This window comes from Lutzomyia longipalpis, chromosome 1 (genome assembly GCF_024334085.1).
Source record: "Lutzomyia longipalpis isolate SR_M1_2022 chromosome 1, ASM2433408v1".
In the NCBI taxonomy this organism is placed as follows: Eukaryota; Metazoa; Arthropoda; class Insecta; order Diptera; family Psychodidae; genus Lutzomyia; species Lutzomyia longipalpis.
In genome coordinates, this window is record NC_074707.1 from 35,218,462 (window position 1) to 35,238,993 (window position 20,532).

The 20,532-nt window shown below is 39.6% G+C and overlaps 1 protein-coding gene across 2 annotated transcripts in view; it reads right to left on the bottom strand.

Annotated features, from left to right (window-relative positions):
• The window catches only part of LOC129786302 (gamma-aminobutyric acid type B receptor subunit 2), a 59,580-nt gene that overhangs the window by 6,935 nt on the left and 32,113 nt on the right, over positions 1-20,532 (bottom strand). Inside the window, exons 3-9 of one of the 2 annotated variants that reach the window (XM_055821217.1) lie at positions 12,460-13,116; positions 9,973-10,728; positions 5,301-5,423; positions 5,015-5,125; positions 4,295-4,914; positions 1,767-1,980; positions 1,560-1,668 (exon numbers count right to left, since the gene is read on the bottom strand). In XM_055821217.1, the coding sequence (XP_055677192.1) occupies positions 1,560-1,668; positions 1,767-1,980; positions 4,295-4,914; positions 5,015-5,125; positions 5,301-5,423; positions 9,973-10,728; positions 12,460-13,116 (2,590 nt within the window). Of the gene's footprint in view, positions 1-1,547; positions 1,669-1,766; positions 1,981-4,294; positions 4,915-5,014; positions 5,126-5,300; positions 5,424-9,972; positions 10,729-12,459; positions 13,117-20,532 lie in introns of both variants that reach the window. The other variant, XM_055821216.1, reaches the window with a different exon arrangement.

The following is a 20,532-nucleotide window of genomic DNA, read 5'->3' on the forward strand; positions in this document are numbered from 1 at the left end:
GTGGAGAAGATAAAAGGGGGAGTGGGGAGGTTTCCAAGTAACGCAGAACAAAGGTATGAGCTTTTATCTTATCATATGTGGGCGAGGAAATAAAATTAATCCGAAATGATTTAAAAAAATGTACTGGTAAGCTGACCAAGCTTACGGGAGCTGTGTTTCTTTCAGTGTACCAATTTTGTGAGAGCAAACTAGAACGCGAAATAATTTAAATACGCGCAAAGTCGGGAAAAGTTGAAAAGTCATACCCTAAGAAATCTTTAGAAGGATATATCTCGAGAACGGATCCATAGATTTTCATAAATTTTTTTTTGTTTGAAAGGTCTTGAAGTCAGCTATAACATATCGAAAAATGAAAAAAATTTATGTCGCCATTTTCGAAAAAAACGAGTTCGAAATTTTCGAAAACTTTGTTTTCGATTTTAGCGCCTCTTGCGGTCATTTCTCGAAGTTGCAATGTTCTAGACATTTGTAGGGTTTCACGAAACCTTTCATTTGCGCTTGAGTTGATCAAGATCGGACTTGTAGAACCCGAGATATGACATGTCAACTTTGGAAGGCTATATCTCGAGAACGGATCCATAGATTTTCTTCATTTTTGGCATGAAGCTAGATAATATGGTCAGCTACAACATATCAAAAAATGAAAAAAATTTATGTCGCCGTTTTCGAGATATTCATCGAAAACTCATCGAAAATTTTGTTTTCGATTTTTGGCCCCCTAGCGGTCACTTTTGAAACTTCGGATGTTCTAGAGAGTTGTAGGGTTTGTTGAGACCTTTCATTTGACCCCGGGTTGATCAAAATCGGTCAAGCCGTTTTCGAGTTATGGTCGATTTTCGATGAAAAATTGTGGCGGCCATATTGACTAAACGGCTTGACCGATTTTCGAAAATAAGGTATCGTTGGAAAGCTCTTGATGGCCCCTACAACATATCAAAATTTCAGCCCTCTAGCTATAATAGCGGCTGAGATATAGCGAAAACAAAATTTTGAGGTTATTCAAAATGGCGGACGGGGGGGTGGGGGGGTGAATTTGACATCATAATCGGATTTCTTCAGGTCGATATTTAAACTTTGCCGTTTACCGCAAGGCTCTATCTATCACCGTTCTCTTGCAATTTAAGTTTATAATCCGGAGGGCCGGACGGACGGACGGACGGACGGCCGGACGGCCGGAAAAAAAATTTTTTTGGCGCATACGTTTTTTGGAATGTGGGGACCCTAATTCGTGCTCATCCCAAGTTTGAGCCCGATCTGACGACTTTCGATTTTGCTCGGTACACAAAAGCTGTGTCTGAAAGAAACACAGCTAATATTTTTTCTTAATTAAAAAAAATAAACGGAAGAATATTCCAGGAAAAAGTTTTTTTTATTCAAAAGCTCCGAAAGCTCAAAATTTTGTGAAAATTTTGAAAAAAGCTCTTGAAAAAATTAAATTAGGATTTTTTCAAATGGTAAAATTGCTACTTATCCACCCCTTTGACTGCACCCTACAGAAGGTCATCAGATTAACCAGGAAGGTGAGAGACACAGGGGGATATACTCACTTTTCGTACTACCTTTAGCATGTGGGCAGATGTTGTTGAGTTCTGTGTTGGAATGGGTCACGGAATGTGTTGAGGAGTTCATGTGTGAATTCATTTTGGGACGATTCTGTTCAGCAAACTCCTACAAAGGCACACAAAAACCAACAAAGAAAAAGGGCAAAGTTCATTAAATTTTTAAGGATGGTTAAAAAATGCAAAAAAAAAAAATCTTCACTGTACCATTTTCCTCGACGACGGCGAGTACTTAATAGTGGGTTGCATCTCATTGAGACTCCTGTTGCTCTCGTGCATCGTTCCACGACGCTCCATATTGGGCATCTGTGTCTGCTGGACATCGTTGCACTGCTTTGCATAGTGGACGGATCGTTCCTCAATCCTCAAGGGCTGTGTGATGGGGATGTCCGACCCCGAGGAGATTGTTGTTACGCGTTTCCTATGCACAAGAGATTCATGTTGAATTCCACTCGAGTGCATTCAGCATGCCCGGCGGATGCGTTTTAGAAAAATCAACCCCAATCACCTCTCTTTCTCTCTCACGCTCTCCAAATGATAATTTATGACCTCCAATGCATCGAAGAATTCTCTTGGATTCAAGTATCAATGTATTATTCATAGGGCCGAAGGCACAAAAAATTTATAGCCCCCATTGCTAAGTTTGAATTTTTATTACACCCCCAAGATTAAACTTTAAATCTCACATTTAAACCAATGTCTACGAATTTTCCCCTTCACTGGCTTTTCTTCATATTTCAATATAGAAAACTTAATCATTGGAAATTCTCTTTAAAATTCAATTATTCATTTTCATCCCTTCAATATCCCATCAATTCCTCAGCTAGCTCGTTGTTTTAAAACTAAAAACTGTTTTCTTTGTAAATTATATCTCACTTCTCTTATTCCTCATACAGCTTTTCCGGTAATTTATATGTTAAATGTGTTTCAGCATGGAAAACTCCTTAAAAATTAATAAATTTCCCGGAAAATGCACTTTTTTCTTTAAATCTTCTTCACAAGTTTCTTTTTATCAGTTGCCTACAGTCATGTTCCGCTATAGCAAATTAATGAAAAGAAAAACTTTGAATGAAAGCGGGTAAATTCCTCTGAATAAAAAGACACATAATAATTTTCATTAGACTTTGCAAAAAACAAAGGTTTTAAATTAAAACATAAAAAACTTGTTTTCTAATAAAATTCAAATAATTATTTTTTTGAAGAAAAAATTTGTTTCTCCTGCAAAGCTTCACTGTAATTTTTACGAACTTGCTTCTATTCTATGTACATAAAAGATAGGTATTTTTTCATCTCCTTTTTCAATTTATTCGTCATTCGTGAGTTTTATGAGATACGGAACTTCAAAAAAAAAAAAACGTGCACAGGAGAAGAAAGATTCTCAATTATGCAAAACTGATCTTTGAAGTTGTTTCCTGTTGAGTTTTCAGCATGAAAAACTGCCCTCACGTGCTATGAGTGTCTATTTGCAATTAACACTTTCCTCCATAATGGTCACTTTTACTCGAAATTGTCGCTCTTCTTTTTTTTTCATTTTATTGCTCTTTCCGTTCTCTTTTCCATCACACCCACCCCCCCTGGAATACAGAGAGTTTGGGGTAGGTAAAAGTGACTTTCAATTCAACTTCATGGCTTCAGCAGTTACCATAAAGTTTCCATGGGAAACTTGAGACACTCCCACAGTTCTGACATAGCGTGGATTAATGCACGAGATTTATGTGAATATAGCACCAGAGCATCTCGGCAATGGAGTTCGACCCAAATTGCTCAATTTGGTATTCGTTCTGTGGTTCACTCGTAAAATAGCATAGTGATGTGCGATGAATGAAATCGATCTCCTCGAGATAGGGAACACGGAGCAGGAAATGATTTCTCACTCAAGGAGGTTTCTAACTAATTCTTTTATCATTTACAGATCATTAAAACTTTTAAAAATTTATAATTTTCGTTGATTTTTTGGCGCAAAAATAAAACTTATTGAAAGCTTTTTATGACAGTTTGTAAATATTTCTAAAATTTTGAATCTACCTACATCGTCTATAAATTTTAACGAGGAACTTTTAACGAGAACTATAAATTATTTAAATAATTAAAAAACATGCAATTTATGTAAAAAAAATTTAATAAAGATTTCTACTCTAACAACAAAAAATATTCCTTATTGAGGAATACCTCAAGGAACAAATAGTAGAATACGCTAAAGAAACGTTTCTAGGATCAGATTCATCAAAAATCTAACACCGAAATACAAAAACATTTCTTTGGAGAAATTTTGTACCAGAGGTTGGGACCAAACTTGTTACAAAACTTTTCCAATTTATTGTAAATTGAATGCCAAAAATTTCTCAATTCTACTTCCCAAAAAACGATCTAAAAATGTTTAAAAATATATAATAAAAAAATTCAAAAATGAAATAAAAGGAAAGGAAAAATATCCTTAAAGTACTTTTCAGATGATTTCAAAATGTTTAGGTGGTAGCTTAGAGCATAGACGATGAACTTTAATATATTTTCTTCAATAGCGGCGAGCGTACTAATGGAGCATCACTAAATTAACATTAATTAAATTTCCAGAAAAGCCTGTAGTTTGTCAAATCAAATGCATAATTTTGAAGATTCTTTGATTTGCAAAGTACAAGCATCTCAATGGATTTATATTGAAAAATATGGAGAGCATGCAATTGAGTAGTTGTTCACCCCTCGCTCACGCCCGCGAGGTGTGATGGATGTCGACTCACCGTTGATTTGGTGTCAATGAGTTGTCGAGATCGGCATGTGTGGACGTGAGACTGCCGATTGAGGTGAGATCCGTGGTTTCCGTTGTGCTAGGCATTTCGCGCCGTATAGGTGGAACTGAGAGTCGCGACGCGGTATCCTTCAGCGGCTCCAGGTCGCCGAGACTACCATCGAGCCAGCTCCGGGCCTCTGGTCCCAATTTACGTATGAGACTCTGGAGCTCGGCCTCGCGCTCCATGAGCGCCTTTCGGAACTTGCAGTTTGTTGTCTTGACGTCCCTGAGGCGCTGCTCGAGTTCGCACACGCTTGAATCCCGTCGATTTTTCGACATGGGACGCAGAGTGGCGCGAATTCGTTTGTCCACCACGCCGCTGGGGTTCCTCTTCAGTTCCACAATTTTCGGCACAAATACCAGGCACAGCGTCGCCGTTGTGCAGAAAATTATGAAGACACTGATTAGAATGAAGGCCGCATCCTTGCGGTCGGACAGCACGATTGCTATTGCTGCCCCCATGATGCACATTATGACCACGTTGTAGACGGACAGGCCGATATGCTTGGAATCATTGAGGGCGGGTATGGAGACATGCCGAGTCTCCCATGCGAGGAAAGCCCCAAAAATCTACAGAAAAAAATCAAAGAAAATGCCAAAAAAAAAGAACATCAATTCGGGGGGTTCCTCAAGTGGTTGTAATGTATGTGGATTGAGGTATTAGACTGACCAGGAGGAGGCCTTTGTATGCATAAATGACGCCAATGAAGACGGTTATCTTCTCCGACTGGCAATATTCGTTCTCCCTGGCGATTAGGACGTCCTCAAGTGATGGATGGGGCTTTTGTGGCGATGAATGAGAGAGAAGAGAATTTTTTTTCCTGTTAATATTCTAGCTTGCTAGACCCATCTCACACCCCCACATGGAAAATTTCCCGATTTTGTCGCACCCCCGTATGGTCGAAAAATAAGATTGAAAAGCATCCCCTCATATAGACATATGTATATTTACTTACATACGGTTCCATTTGCTTAGTGTCCCTGTAAAATGGGTCAGCTATTTGCCATGTAGTCATGATTGCCAAATCGATGGCCAACAAAACGCCCACCACCATGAATAATTGATAATCTTTAATGACCTGAAACACATGGAGAGAAGAGGGAGAAAATGTTGATACACAAAACACCAAAATGTGTCGCGTAATTTCCATTTCTCAAAATTCAATTAATGCCTGACCAAAGGTGCGTCCCTCTTTACCACCTTCTACCACCATTATTATGTACCTAACATACCTACCCTATACCTCTCTCTCACCTCTAATTACTTCTGGCTTTTAAGGGACTCTCTGGGGCAGGTGGGCATGGGTATTCAAATTGAACAAGACGGAGACATAATTGGAAAGGAAGGAGGATTGATGAATGAAACCACAAGAATCAAGCCTTAAGAATTTAGTGGTTTTATTCTAAATGTTTTCCCTTTAAAGAATTTAAAGCTTTCAGTTTTACCAAATATGTTGGGGCAGATAGAATTTTTTAGAAATATTAAATTTAAGATTCTGAACGTTCTAAAAAGAATTGTAAAGTATTCGTTTTTAAATGCATTAAAAGTTAGAGCCAAGTTCGAATGGCAAACAGGTTAAGTAAACTTCTTTTTTTGTGGTTTCTTTGTAAAAATTTTCGTGCTTTATTCTGGCCCAAAATCAGGGCAATATGGACAAAGTAAAAGGACATAGATAAGAAACAAACAAACCTATTTAGTATTTGTTCAAGAAAATTTAATATCTGGTCAATAAACGTTAAAAAAAAGTTATTAAATAAATAAAATTTAAGCGAATATGTAAACATTTGTTAAACCAATTTATCCCTTTATCCCTTAAAACGTTTCCAATAATGGACATCATTCAAAATGAACGAATAGGGATGCTAGAATATAATGACAAAATATGGTTTGCTTACTGTGTATTATGCAAATTATGTACATATTTGCAAATAACTTTCTATGCTACCCAGTAAACTCCCATTGTTGTTTCTCGTACATACATAAGTAATATCTGCACATCTCCAGTAGCTTTTACGTTTATTTTCTTAATTTATTGAATTTGAATTTGTTGCGCCATTAGCCATCTGTGTCCACCATATTCTGCACAATTTCCCAAACAGAGCCCACATAATAGAAGGAAAAAGACGGAAAATGGCAAAAATTGGTGTCAATAAATCGCGCCCATCCCTATTTGCCTCGTTGAGAGGTCAAAATGTTTTTGTAATCATTAGGGAAATGCGCATACCATTCTCACAATGATTTATGTAAGCATTTTCACCCAAGAGTGGCTTCCAAAAATTTATTCTTAGCTCTTCTCCACGCGTTCTGTGTGTTTCAATTTTCTACCTTATTTACTTGGGGTTCGTTTGATTTGCCAATCACCCTCACACGAGCTTCAAGTGGTTTCTTTTTTTGGACGGAGACGCGAGATGTAACACACACACAAATCAATTCAATTCCAACGTGAAATTTCCCTCTGGTTCGCATAGTAAATTAGCGTTGAGGGCTTATTTAAATTTTTCTCCTTCCCCCCAACCCGCCTTTTTTTCTATATTCATTTTCTATATTCACCTTTTCATGGTTTCACTTTTGGATGTTCGACGGGGTGGGATGAGGGGCACGCGGGAGCTTTTTCGAGTGATTTCCCCGAGATTTATTTTTGACTTTTCTGTTAGCTGGAAACTTTTGTATTTTACCAGCAGAGCGATTGCAGCAAAAAACGCGAACGAACAAGAAAACGATGAAAATGTATATTTTGAAAGGGTGGTGGCAAAAAAGACAAGTCATACATGTGTTGTGTATGGCCTACAACAAAATTGTTCTCTCATTATTATTTCACATTTTGTCTGCAACATATTCACCCTGCGCGCTATGAATCAACGTGCAGGGAAAAATGTAAAAATCTCTCTCATATATATGAAGAAAAAACAACCCTCAGCCTTGGCAATTGTGTGCATTCTCAACATTTTCATTTCCTGCGAAAGCTTCCTCGCTATATATACCTGCGGAAAAGTCCCCGTTATGTATGCTATGTATGTATGTTTCTGTAAATGTTTCAAATTTTGACGAGATTAATTTGCAATGGAAACTTTTACGAGACTTTTCACCAGGAAAACTCCACATAAGTACTTTTATATTTGTTTCCTAAAGTGTTATTATATTCGTATTATTGACAAAAAGGCTAAACAGAGTCATCATGTTTGCTTCGGCATTAAAAAGGAAAGAAAGGGGTGTGCCACTGATCCTCTTCGCAACTTGATGATTCTCCAGAAGGATTTCCCCTTGAGAGGAGTGATAAGGAAATGTTGCCTCTTTATTTTTCTTTCACAACAATAAATCTTACCCACCCACACAACTCCACCCCAAAAGGAAGCAAAGTAAGGTACATTTTCCCCAAGAAAAATTTCTCCAGAGCATTGAAAAATGTTTAAATGCAGAAATCTACATGGAAAATAATTTTCATTACAATTTTTCTTCATAGAATAAAAGCAAGAAAATAATTTTCCAAATCAAAAGAGAAGAAAAAGTTATCAATGAAATAAGACCTCAGTTTCATTATTTTACGCAGGTATCTGTGTAATCTCGAATGAATTTCCATGAAAATGGGGTTTCTTAAGTACTCCAAAAAATAATGACTTCGTGGAAAATATAAATCTTAAACACAGACTCCTTCAAAGGAAACACTCTCTGAGAATTTATATTAGAAAAATTAAAATAAAAATGAAATTCTTCAGTCAAGTGGCACTTTATACCCAACATGAAATATCTACTCAATTTAGAATCTCAAATTTACATAATTTTCGAGGTATACATACTTTAAAAATTCTTCTCAAGATATTGCTTTTGTAACTTTTTACACATTGCCAAGTTTTATGTATAAAATTACGCGAAAAGTAGCTCTTAGCAACATATAGAAGGGTCTCTAATGACTCCAAAAAAAGAATGTTGATAAAAGCTTAAAAAAATACAGGAAAATTATCCACTAAAAATACAATTTTAACATTTTTTTTGTATTAATTCCTAAATAAATTTTTCCATCAGAATCCACACGTTTTATCCACATTATCGAGACATCTATTGTTTAATGCAAATATTTGGAAAATGAGGAAACTGCACGGGGGATTGTAGCTGTTTAATCAGAAATTGCATTGAAAATTTATGAAAATTAACCCGGTAAATAAAATGAGCTTATTTAGCATTGGATTATAGCACAAAAAAGACTCATTGTAGGATTATTTGCTTCACTGCTGTCGCTTCAGTGTGTCTCATTTTCACTGCAACCCCTTCCACTCGTGAAAGTGTTAAATTTCCCGTATAGAGAGCCTAAAAGGCGATAACGAAAAATCACGCATGAGTTTTAATCCTCATTTTATTACACACGGTAATTTATTTTATCCTATTTGGTGACAAATAAATGGAAAAGTTTTTCTCCGGGAAAAATTGAATTCTCCTCAATCGCTTTCCCATATCACACGCAAACCCAATCAATTTGCTTCGCGGAGTTCCTTAACAATAAAATTCCAAACGTTCTGAAAATGAATTTTCTTCTTACTCCTCGCATCTTCTCAATTCGTCACAAAGAGTACGGTTCACATTGAGGACTTCGTTTTGGTATGAAAATCCAATTTCAGAAATTATAAAAATTTATTGCTCTCACGGTTGGGACTGAGATGGAAAGAAGTTTTCTCTTTTCTCTTCAACGTCGCACTCCCCCTTCCTTTCTTCTACATACTCCAAGAGCTTCCAGCTATTTTTCTACTTTCAGTAGCATTAAGATTTACCCTCGCCACTTTCACATCTTTCCCGCCCTCACGCCCCCACATCACCTCCCCCCGTTTGGTCTGCGAGAAATTGGAATTTAAACTACTTTATTATGTGAAAGTTTAAGGGTTATATTTTTCTCCCGAGAAATCTTCAGTGAGAGTCTGTTGTTTTCGTCACCGAGAACTTTTTTTTCTTTATGCAAATTGCCGTGCGAGAGTAATATTTACGCTTGAATTAAGAACAACAAAGAAGTTGGAAAACAATGTGAATATATTTTTCAACAAAAATAAGAAAGAAAAATTGTCCAGATGTTTTGTCTATGTGGGGAAAAATATGAAGGACTGTGGTGGTTTTTCATTAACTTCGTGATTCACTTGAGAATCTCATAAAGAAAAGGAAATTCCTTGAGGGAATTTGAGTATTTTAAAACTGGGTTATGGTTAAAGGATATGATTTGCATACACATAGTTAACGATATGCTCCAGAAATCTGGGAGAGAAATGCAAGGATCAAGGCAGGGATTCGTTATGAAAATTTATAACTCGCTTTATATTTTAGAAGATGTTCAAACAATTGAAGTTTCGTATATTTAATTCCATGATGCATTCATTTTACGTTTATTTGCATCACTTAATATCACATGTTAAGTGATATTAAGGATACAAAATAAACAAGAAATTAAGATTTGAGTCTTGACGTTCGTATATAAATGGAGAAAAAGACGAAGAAAGGGTCTTATTTTTTTTTAAACCCATAAAATAAAGTAAAGTTCATAATGGAAATCAAAAGCTTTTTGTTAGATTCTATACCAATTCAGTAATAATATATTTATTCAATATTTACTTTAATATTTAAATGAATGGTAAAGAAGATAAAATACTCACCTTCTTGTTGAGCTTGAGATCCGTGAAGATGGAATGAACACGCCATGTTTTGGAGAACATAGCACCGAAGGCGAGACTAAATCCTGCCATTAGCAGCCAAGCTCTTGCTGTACAGATATAAGGGAAGGCTGCAATACTGCTGAGGCCACTATCGAGGCCGAGGAAGATCACACTGAGGTACGTTAGCATGCAGCCGATGATGATGAGATTATTGAGGTGCGGACTCGACATCTTTATGTACCTCTGATTGCGATACATTATGTTCACAATGAGAAAACTAACGGCCATAATAATCCCAGCGACGGAGCAACTAGCTAGGACCGCGTAAATGGTGAGATTCACCTGGCTGTGCTCAATTAGTAGCACCGTACGATCCTTGGGTGGTGATCGACCAACCCATCGCATCTGTTCGCCGAGGGAGAGATCCAGGTGCCCATGCATTGAGTTATATTCGCCAATCTTCACTTCAACGCCCGTCTGGAACTGCTTCAGGAGAATCGATGCCTTTCGCTCGTTGTTGTAGAAACGCACGGGCCCCGTGACGCCTTCGAAGCTTGTATTCTTGAGTGCCTCAATGAAGATATTCTCCCACTCTTTTATTCGATACTGAAACTTATTGATTAGTTGATCTTTGCGCTGTGACACGTACTGTATGGCCAGGGCAACAGCCCAAATGCCGTCGTAGGTGTAGCCATGAAATCGCGAGTACTCCCCGCCTCTTCGTTTATCGTACTCCGTGAGGTACTCGTCGGGTGTCTTTGAATAAAATAAAATAACAGGAAATGTTTGAGAATTTAGCAAAAAGACAGAATTAGGATAAAAGAAACTAATATTAAATGCCTGGCTTGAAATTGCCTGTATGTTGAGAAGGAGATGCCTGGTTTTACCAGGCGCCTCCATTGTTACTCTAAACTTTCGGAAGAGTTTAACGTTAAAGTGCAATTAAAATTTAATTTACAAAAAAGTGAAAACTTTAAGTCGCTAAATAAGAAAAGAAAATCAAAACAGTCTGATTAAAGCCTCAATTCAAGGCATTAGTTTCTCTGCGAACGTGTGTTGGAATCTTTAAAAGATAAGTCATGAGATTGTATGAAAAACAAACAAATCTCAATGGATAAATCAGATTTTCTAAACTTGCCGAAATTATATTAGAAAGTTTTCAAGAAGATTCTCATAACTTCTCACAATCAAGCGTTTTCCTCTTAAGATAAACCCGCTTTGTATATAAGCAAAAAGTCCGGCTATTTTCCACCCTCACCCCTCTCTTATCCCACAAATATCTCTCCTCAAAATTCTCTGTGAGAAACTTTTGGAAAATAGCAATACGGAAATTGGAGTTGGATTGAATGAAATCCTACATTTTAATGCAAATGTAATTGGGAAAATTGAAAGTGGGCACTTTTGGACCCAGGGAGGGGTGGATATTTGTGGCGGAGAAAGACATTACATGGTCATGGGTTGGGGATGGGGGTGGGGGTGTTAGGAGGAGACTAGAAGCGGAAGAAATGTTTCCGTGGAAAATTGACATGCGCCTCTTAAAAATTTTAATGTATTTCCGGTGAAGTGGAACGGCGCTCGGGGGTGGGTGGGATGTTATATGTGGGTAAAAAATAAAAGAAGAAAAAAACCTCGAGTGTGGGTAGTATAACATAAAAAGTTGACATTCGGTGGAAATTGTGACAAGCAGAAAAGACATCACGAGGCAATAAAAAACACCAACGATTGCCAAATCAAAGGGAGGGTGGCTTTCCGAAGGGTGATGTAACACATTACGTATACGTTTTGAGCAGTCAAGTGCATTGGCATGAAAATAAATTTGGGTTTTGAACGTTTATTTACACAGTAGACGTCCACATTGAGCCTCCCTCCTCATACATCATACAATAAATGTATTTTTGAAACTAAAACATTTCAAAATTAGAACTACCTACTATGTGTTTTCCCACATATATCAAAAATTATCCCTCTTGCAGAAGTAGGTGAAGGTAAAACAAGCAAACAAAAGGATAAAGATCACATTTTGGCTTCAATATAGAATAATATAGTGAAGCTTTTTCTAAGGCTATGCCTTTTTGGGATGAATATTTGAAGTGAAAAGATAAAAAATATTACGAGGGTATTAAAATTTATTCTTTTGGTGAGGCAATTTTAAATAATAAGGAACAGGCTTTATTTTATGAGGGTTCTATTTTTATATTGATACCCTTAAGATGCTTTAGAGCCTTCTTTAAATGATTTTTTCTTGGTATACCTTTGTGATGATGGTACCTCTATGTATAGTATATATCCAACATCATGATTAAAATATATATGTAAATTCACAGGAAGTAATCATCCAGCTAAAGAATAAATCGCTTCCTTTTTATATTTAATCATCAACGTTTTACTAATATTTCTATCTATTCTATTCTATTCTATCTATTCAATCTATTCTTAAAAATATACTTTTAAACCAAAAAAATTATAAAAAGGTACTAAAGTACTTACAATTCCTGATATTGTAATGTCCCCGGATGTGGAGAGAGGTAGAAGATCAGTCATAATGGTGGACTCAAGAGCCGTTTGGAGTTCCTCCTGATTGCAGTCTGCCGATGTATTCCACCACTCTGCATTGTACGTTCCCATGATGAGCCACTGGTACGATCGCCCATACATTTCCAGCCGATACGCCTCGCAGAATACCCGTCGTGCCCAGGTTTCGTTGAAATTCCCCAGAATGATGCGAACATCCTTCTCCTTCAGCTTCCGCAGGGACTCACTCACATCCTGCACGAAGCTCTGCGTCTCCACCACCTCCATGCCCATGGCATCGAGATCGGCCACCATGTGATTGTGCGGCAGGGAGTATCGGGGTTCATTTTGGTAGATTGTCCCCACACGGGTCCAGTTAAAGCGACGCAGCAGGGCAAGGCGGGGTGCATTGAAGGCATTCTCGGAGGGAACAACGCGAAAAAAATTGGGAAAGGCGTCCTTCGTGAACATTGGGTGCGTATCAGCGTACGAGAGTTGCGTGAGGTGCCAGTGTTTGCTGGCTTTGGCGATGGGATCCGTTACGTGCGTGCAAGCAGCGCCGAAGAGCATCAGTTTGTGTGGCCCCGAGTGCATCATGTCGAAAAAGGATTTCACCCCCACGGCGGCATTGCACTATAGAGGAAACAAAAAGAAAAAGAAAATGGCTTAAGAAAACTCTTGTCCTAAACACACAATGTTTAATTACAAGTTCTGAAATGTCTGTAAGTATTCTTAAACTTTTTCCTCCAAAGTTCAAATAGTTAATTTGGCTGTATTTCTTTTAGAACAGAATTTATGTGTACTTTTTTCTTGTCTCCTTGATAAATGTACGTGTACCGCGTACAATGAGAAGTGCAGCACAGAAAAAGAATTTTTCTGTGAAGGGGCTTAAGAGGAGCTTTTGGAGCTTTAGGGGGGACATAATGAGATTTTCACATCACTAAATTTAGAGAAGAAAAATTTTCCCGCCTGCGAAGACTTTTGATTTTTTTTAAAATAATGTTTTTGTTGCGATTTTTCTTTATTTCAGTGCGATAAAAAAAGACGAAGCTTTTGTGCAATAATACTTTATTTCTTTGCATTTATTGTTATTATTTTAGCCTTTATATTGTTCACTGCTGGACGTAGGCCTCGCCTCACATATCTGTTGGAATGCAATCACGAGGTTCATACCAGTTCATGCACCAACGTAATTAGAGAGAATGTAAAATAATCTTTTAATTAATGGAAAATCACATCATGTGACAAATTACTCATCTCATTATTAACTAAAGATTATTAACAATATTATGGTTTATGATTGGTAATATGATCGAGTGATATAGAGATCGTAATTCAATCCCTAAGCTCTTTTACCTTCAATCTCTCTCTGTTAGATAGATAGATAGATTAAAATAAGGGGGCGGCTGCATGAGCAGCCGACTGCACCCAGGCCTCTATTTGGGCCCCTTATGCAATCCCCTTTTAACTCGTAAGGAGTTTTAACCATCGAAATGGTGTTTTACTTCATCCAGCCAGTTTTGCGAACAAATCGCATAAGACTGACTGGATTCAGTAGTGGGAGCTCACTAGGAGTCAGGAACCCCTTACCCCACACTAATCTCCTGTGATTGACGAGGCTGGGACATTCGCACACATAGTGTACAGCAGTCTCCTCCTCCTCGCCGCATCCTCTGCAAATGATCTCATTGCAGAGTTTCAAACGGTGAAGGTGCTTGCGTAAGCAATGGCCTGTCACCAGGTTGCAAAATTGCCGGGATTTCCAGCGATTACTTCCAACAACGAAGTCAGTTCTGCTTTTCAGAAGATCCACCATAAATATTTTGGAGACCCGACATTTGGGTGTCGATCTCCAAGCCAACTGGTGGCTATTCCTTAGATCGTCCTTAATGAGGGACTTTTTAGATTGTAGGGCCATTCCTACAGCTGGTTCTGGTCCGATGAAGGATGACTGTGCACCTGCCACGGCAAGTCTGTCCGCCTCCTCGTTGCCCATAATCCCAGTGTGACCTGGTACCCAATGAAGAGTGACCCCACAATTCTGTGAGACCGACTCTATCACTTTTTGGCATTCAGACACTAGAGCGGAACGCGTATCCCAGCCAGAAATGGCCTGGATAGCAGCTCTACTGTCCGAAAAAATTCTAATACTCTTGTTCTCAATGTTAGCATTCGCCACCTCGAGAAGACCAAGTATGATAGCTGTAACTTCAGCTTGAAAAACTGTGGTGTTTTCACCCAATGGAATTGAACCAGAGACTGGTGGGTCCAGACAGCTGTACCCTGCCCCGGCTGATCCTTCCGTGAGGGAGCCGTCTGTAAATAGGGATATGGAATTTGACGAGATTATCGCCTCAGCTTCATTTGCCCACTCGTCCCTTGAGTGGAGAAATGCCTGGACACATTGTTCCGGAACTTTCTGTTCCGCTGTGAAATCCTCCCTCATTTTTAGTTTTGGGAGGCGTCTGTAAGCCTTATTGAGAATTTTCCCATGGCCGACTTGAGTCCCGCCTGATTTCCACTCATTGACCGAAGATAGTCTAAGAGCAGACATCTCCGCCTCCGCCTTAACAAAGAGCGGCAGCGGTGGCAGGCCAAGAATTACCTCCAATGCAGCAGTAGGAGAGGTTCTAATAGCTCCAGTAATGGCGAGACAAGCCATTCTTTGAAGCCTTTGTAGCAGTCGAGCGGACGCTTTAACATCAGCTCTCGGCCACCATATGATAGATGCGTAAGATATAATCGGTCTTACAATGGACCGATACATCCACATCGTTATCTTTGGAGAGATGCCCCAAGTCTTACCAAAGAGTCTGCGGCACTTCCAAAAAGATCTCGTAGCCACCTGAACGCGGCTCTCCAAGTGCTTCTTCCACGAAAGTTTTGGGTCAAAGATCAACCCCAAATACTTCACTTCCCTTTTGAGTGTTAGTTGTTCGTCAAAGAGAACAGGATTCCTGAAGTTCTCTAGTTTCTTCTTTCTAGTAAAGAGAACTAGCCCTGTTTTACCAGGATTGACATTCAGGCCATGCTCGATGCACCAACTCTGCACCAGGTTCATTGCTCTTTGCATAAGATCACATAGGGTAGAAATAAATGGACCCCGGATCATTATACAGATATCATCAGCATAACCTTGAGCATAAAGATTTGCTGAATTCAGTTTTACCAGTAAACTGTTTACTACCATTGACCATAGTAGAGGGGACAGTACCCCACCTTGAGGGCAACCATCTTTAACAGCTGCCGTTTTCATTACCCCACAGATTTCAGCTACCACCAGACGTTGTTGGACAATTTTGGCAATAAAGGTTTCAAGAGTGTGGCCCAGCCTGAAATCCTTCATAGCCCTAATTAGAACATCCGAGTTGACTCTGTCAAATGCTCCTTCTATATCGAGAAATGCCACCAAGGCAGACTCCTTGTGGTGCAACGATTTCTCAATACGACTCACGACCTGATGTAATGCCGTTTCAACCGACTTTCCCTTTTGGTAAGCATGCTGCATAGGACTTAGGGGGTTCTTTTGCAGAATGCAACACCTAATGTGCCTATCGCAAATTTTTTCTAAGGTCTTGAGCAGGAAAGATGTCAGACTTATTGGTCTAAACGATCTTGGCTCCTCAAAATTGCTTTTTCCCGGTTTCGGTATGAATACAACCCGTACTTTTCTCCATGCTAATGGTACATAGCCATTAGCCAGGCAGGCTCTAAAAATGCTAGTAAGTCCATCGATTATCAACGGTGCTATCTTTTGTAGCATTATTGGAATAATGCCGTCTGGCCCCGCTGATTTCAAAGGAGAGAATGTTCCTAGGGCCCACTTAACTGCATCCCCTGTAACGATCTCCCCCGCTTTTCTCCAATCAGAAGCTGATGATGTGGTACGGCTTGTTTCCACCGTCTCACCCGCATCCATGGAGCACCCCGGAAAGTGTTCCTGGAGTAAAACCTCCAAGACTTCACTCGCAGTCTTGGTGTACGTTCCATCTGGAGCTTTAAGCATTCCCAGACGTTCAGAAGGGTCTTTTGAAAAGGCTTTCTTAATTCTAGCAGCTTCATTCACAGACAGAATTTCGCCGCAGAATTTTTTCCAGCCCTCCCTTTTCCACCTTCTTATTGATTTCTTATATTCTTTTTTCAGCTGAATTGCTGAATCCCAATCCTCGTCACCCATAGTGTTACGAGCTCTATTTATGGACTTCCTCGTTTTCCGTTTCAATTGACGCAAATTCAAGGGAAGCATCTTACGATTTCCCTGAAGCGGCGCCGTTGTTAACGGACACGAGTCGTTAAATGAGGTAATCAGAGCTCGATTAAGCTCTGTTACTGAATGCTCAATTTCCTCCGCGTTCCTTGGCGACATATCATCTCGTTCCCAGCCCTCGTTAAAGGACTTCTCAAAAGATGACCAATTTGCCTTCCTCGGATTCCGAAAAGGTTTGGATTCTCCCCCAGACGCCGCAACGTTAAAATAGATCCTAGAATGGTCTGACATAGTGAGATCATCAGAGACAATCCAACCATCGATTAACCCCGATATAACAGGGGTGCAGATAGTAATATCAATTACTTCTTTCCTACGTCTATTTGCAAATGTAGGTTTATCTCCTTTATTTGCAATTTCTAAATTGTTTGTAACAATAAAATCCAACAGAAGCTCACCACGTTTATTGGTTCCGCTGCTGCCCCATATTATATTATGTGCATTAGCGTCCGCTCCAATAATCAATTCCCAGGAGTTCTTCTCACAAGCTTCCACGAGCTGAGCTACCTCCACGGGTGGTGGTGGATCTTTGGAGTCATATGGCATATATGCCGAAGCGAAGATCGCCTCCAGCGTCCCATTGGCGGTCTTTATATCTACCTTAACAACTGCCAAATCGCCAGTGCTAAATTGTGGTAGAAATAAAGCATTAATATCTTTTGATATAAACACACAGGCTCTGACCTTAGTATTGCTGTCCTTTTTATAGAACAGCTTCCCCCTAGATGGGTTAATCCCTTTCACCTCCTGTCGAATTACCCAGGGTTCCTGAAATAATCCAACGCCTCCTCTTAGCACCGCCAGCTTCTCATCCATGGAAAACATGGCTGCGCGGCAGTGATGCAAGTTGGCTTGAACGACGTGAATTTTTGGGTGGCTTGTTTTTGGTTGGGAGCTAGCAGGACCATCGATGATGCACTGCCCAGGAACATCACTGACTGGGTCTCCGGAGATTATGAAGCCCGTGCCTTTCGGCGCCGGATACTCGGGGCGTTGTTGATTACGACCTTTCATTATGGGTGTGTTGGTCAGGTCCGCGACTCGCTATTACACTACACGAAAATGACAGTGCTATTTACGAATTGGCCGTTACAAGTTCATCCAGACGTACGCCTACAACATTTCGCCGAGGCATAAATCCCTGATGAACCTTGCAACGGTCGCTCCCCTATCCGCCACCTGGGGACGCGCCTGATGGGTGACCAGCCGCACAGGATCTCTCTCTGTTACATTAAAGCTTCTAAATTAAATGATAAATTATATTTTATCCTGATTACCCTGCAGCAATTAAACTCTATTAGGGATTCAGACGGTTCAATAATAATATAGAAAGCTCAATTTTAGAAAATATCCATGAAATCTGCAAATATACTCATTTCACAAATCAAATGGAATAAATAGAATGTCCTAGATTTAGACTGTTTTGAAATTAAGTTTTGAATCCAATTTCGACTGAACCGCTGAAGCACAATAATTTCTCTAATTTTCCAATGCATTTCCCCTTGATGAGATGTTGTCTCTATCGCAAAATCTCATTATTGTATGCATAGATAGGATTCTATGCAATTTAATTTAATCAACATAATACAAAATCATTGTACTGCATAGCATTGAACTTTAGGAAATGCGTCTAATATTGAGCTTTCTCTCTCTCTCATTCTCTGACTATCAATGGGTATTGAATTTATAATGCTTCTCTTGCAGAGGGTTTGCAGACCTCTATTTTATGGCTCTCTAGGTTGAAGTATTGTTTCTAAAGAAAATCCATAAAAAAGATTTTCCGATTGAAAATGGTAAGATTATCATGGAAGAATCTAACACACCCTTCTAAAAGAAATTCTTTCACTCTAGTAGTGAGGAGATCCAAAAGTAAATCTCTTAGCCCATTGAAAGTTGTAACGAGCTTTTTAACATCCACATACAACCTCAACCTTTCACCTTTCCACCCAGACGGTTTCAGCGACCTCGGGCAGAACAAACACGGAATCACACTTTGGGGCACAAATCGCTAAATTTGTCAAAGGACTTGGAGTATATGTATGTTGGGGTGAAATGGAAAATAGGATTCATTCCATCAGAGAAATTGTGGAGACCGTCCAACAGAAAGCACACCAAAATGCACCGCGCGTCCGTTTATTTTATTATGCATGTTGGTGATTGACACCAAGAGATTGGGGAGAAAATTATTAGCGAAAAAACTTTGTAAAATAAAAACTTTAATTTGTTGCCTAGTGTAGGAATTCCCTGATGCACTTAACAATTAACGGGTTTACCCGATCATTTCCCCTCTCTCAATATCACCCAAAATCACTCAAAATCACTTTTGCATTGACATTGAAACAGAATAGACGTGTGACACAGTGAGCAAAGAAAAATCTCCCAAATTTGTAGATTTATTGTAATTAAAGTTATTTTATTAAAGTTAAATTGTTGTTAAGTGAAGCTCGAGTTTGCCTACATTCCACGCATTACAGTCCACCGTGGAAAATCCCATCTCCAGCATCAGCCGGAACTTTCTTCTGTGCAGCAAGGAATTCAAAATTTTGGTTCCTTGCGTGCCGGACGATTAATTCCTGGCCTGTGTAATTACAGGTACGTTGTGTACTCTACATTTTGGTCAATCGAGCCTCTGAAAGAGGGACCCGGCGAAGTTCCATCTCCATTCTACCGTTCCAAGCACCGCTTCAACTGTGAACGATGAGCGAGATGCAGAAGAGAAACGATGTGGTGGCCTTGGTGAGCAGCGCTGAGAATTATGTGAAGACACTGGATGAAGCTCACCCGGAAAATTTGGATCGCCACGTGCTACGTACCCAGCACAACATCGTGTCAGCGATGCGCATCAAATTCTGCACCATCCAGGAGGAAATCATCAAGAATCAGCCTACTGATGTGACGAGGGATGCAGAGGTAGTCAACAAATCACTGTTCCTCAAAAAATGTGATGCCATCCTCACGAAACTTTCCACGCTGATGAATGGTATGCCAGTTGATCCCAATGAGCTGCCAGATCCTACTCCAGGGCCATCGACATCCACATCTGAGACCGCGGAGTTCTGCAAGGTGATGCAGCAATTCATGAGGCAAAGTCAGGCGCAAATGCAGGACCTTATGGAGATTCTCATCACACAAGCAAGTACAAATCAAACTCACAATGTAAATCCCTCAATGGTCAGGCTCCCACAAATAGATCTCCCTAAATTTGATGGTAGATATGCAGATTGGGTATCATTTAAGGATAGATTTAAGTCCACAGTAATTGATCACCCAAACCTTACCTCGGTGCAGAAATTGGATTACTTGAAAAGTTCCCTATCAGGCGATGCCTCCTCCACAATTAGGCATTTGAGTACAACTGAGGCAAATTTTGAGGTAGCGTGGAGATTGCTAGTTGAGCGTTTTGAAAGAAATAGTGAAATAGTCTCAGAGCATGTCCGTACATTCTTCAGTATACCTCACGTATCCCAATCCGAACCATCCACGGCGATCCGCACAATTGCCAACACCCTGTCGGAGACTGTGATGGCCCTCGACGCACTCAATGTCACTCAACGAGATCCTTGGATTATCCAGTACGCCCTCGACAAGCTAGACACGGAATCTCGCGTACTGTGGGGGAGAGAAAATGGAAATGAAATGCCTACGTTGGAGAAGTTCCGGAAGTTTTTGCACCAGAGATGTATTGATGCCATTAATGCCACTGATGTCACACCAAAACCGTCTCAAAACTTACGCCAGCCGGTTATGAAGCCAAATCCATCCAGTGCTTCCGGCTTCAAACG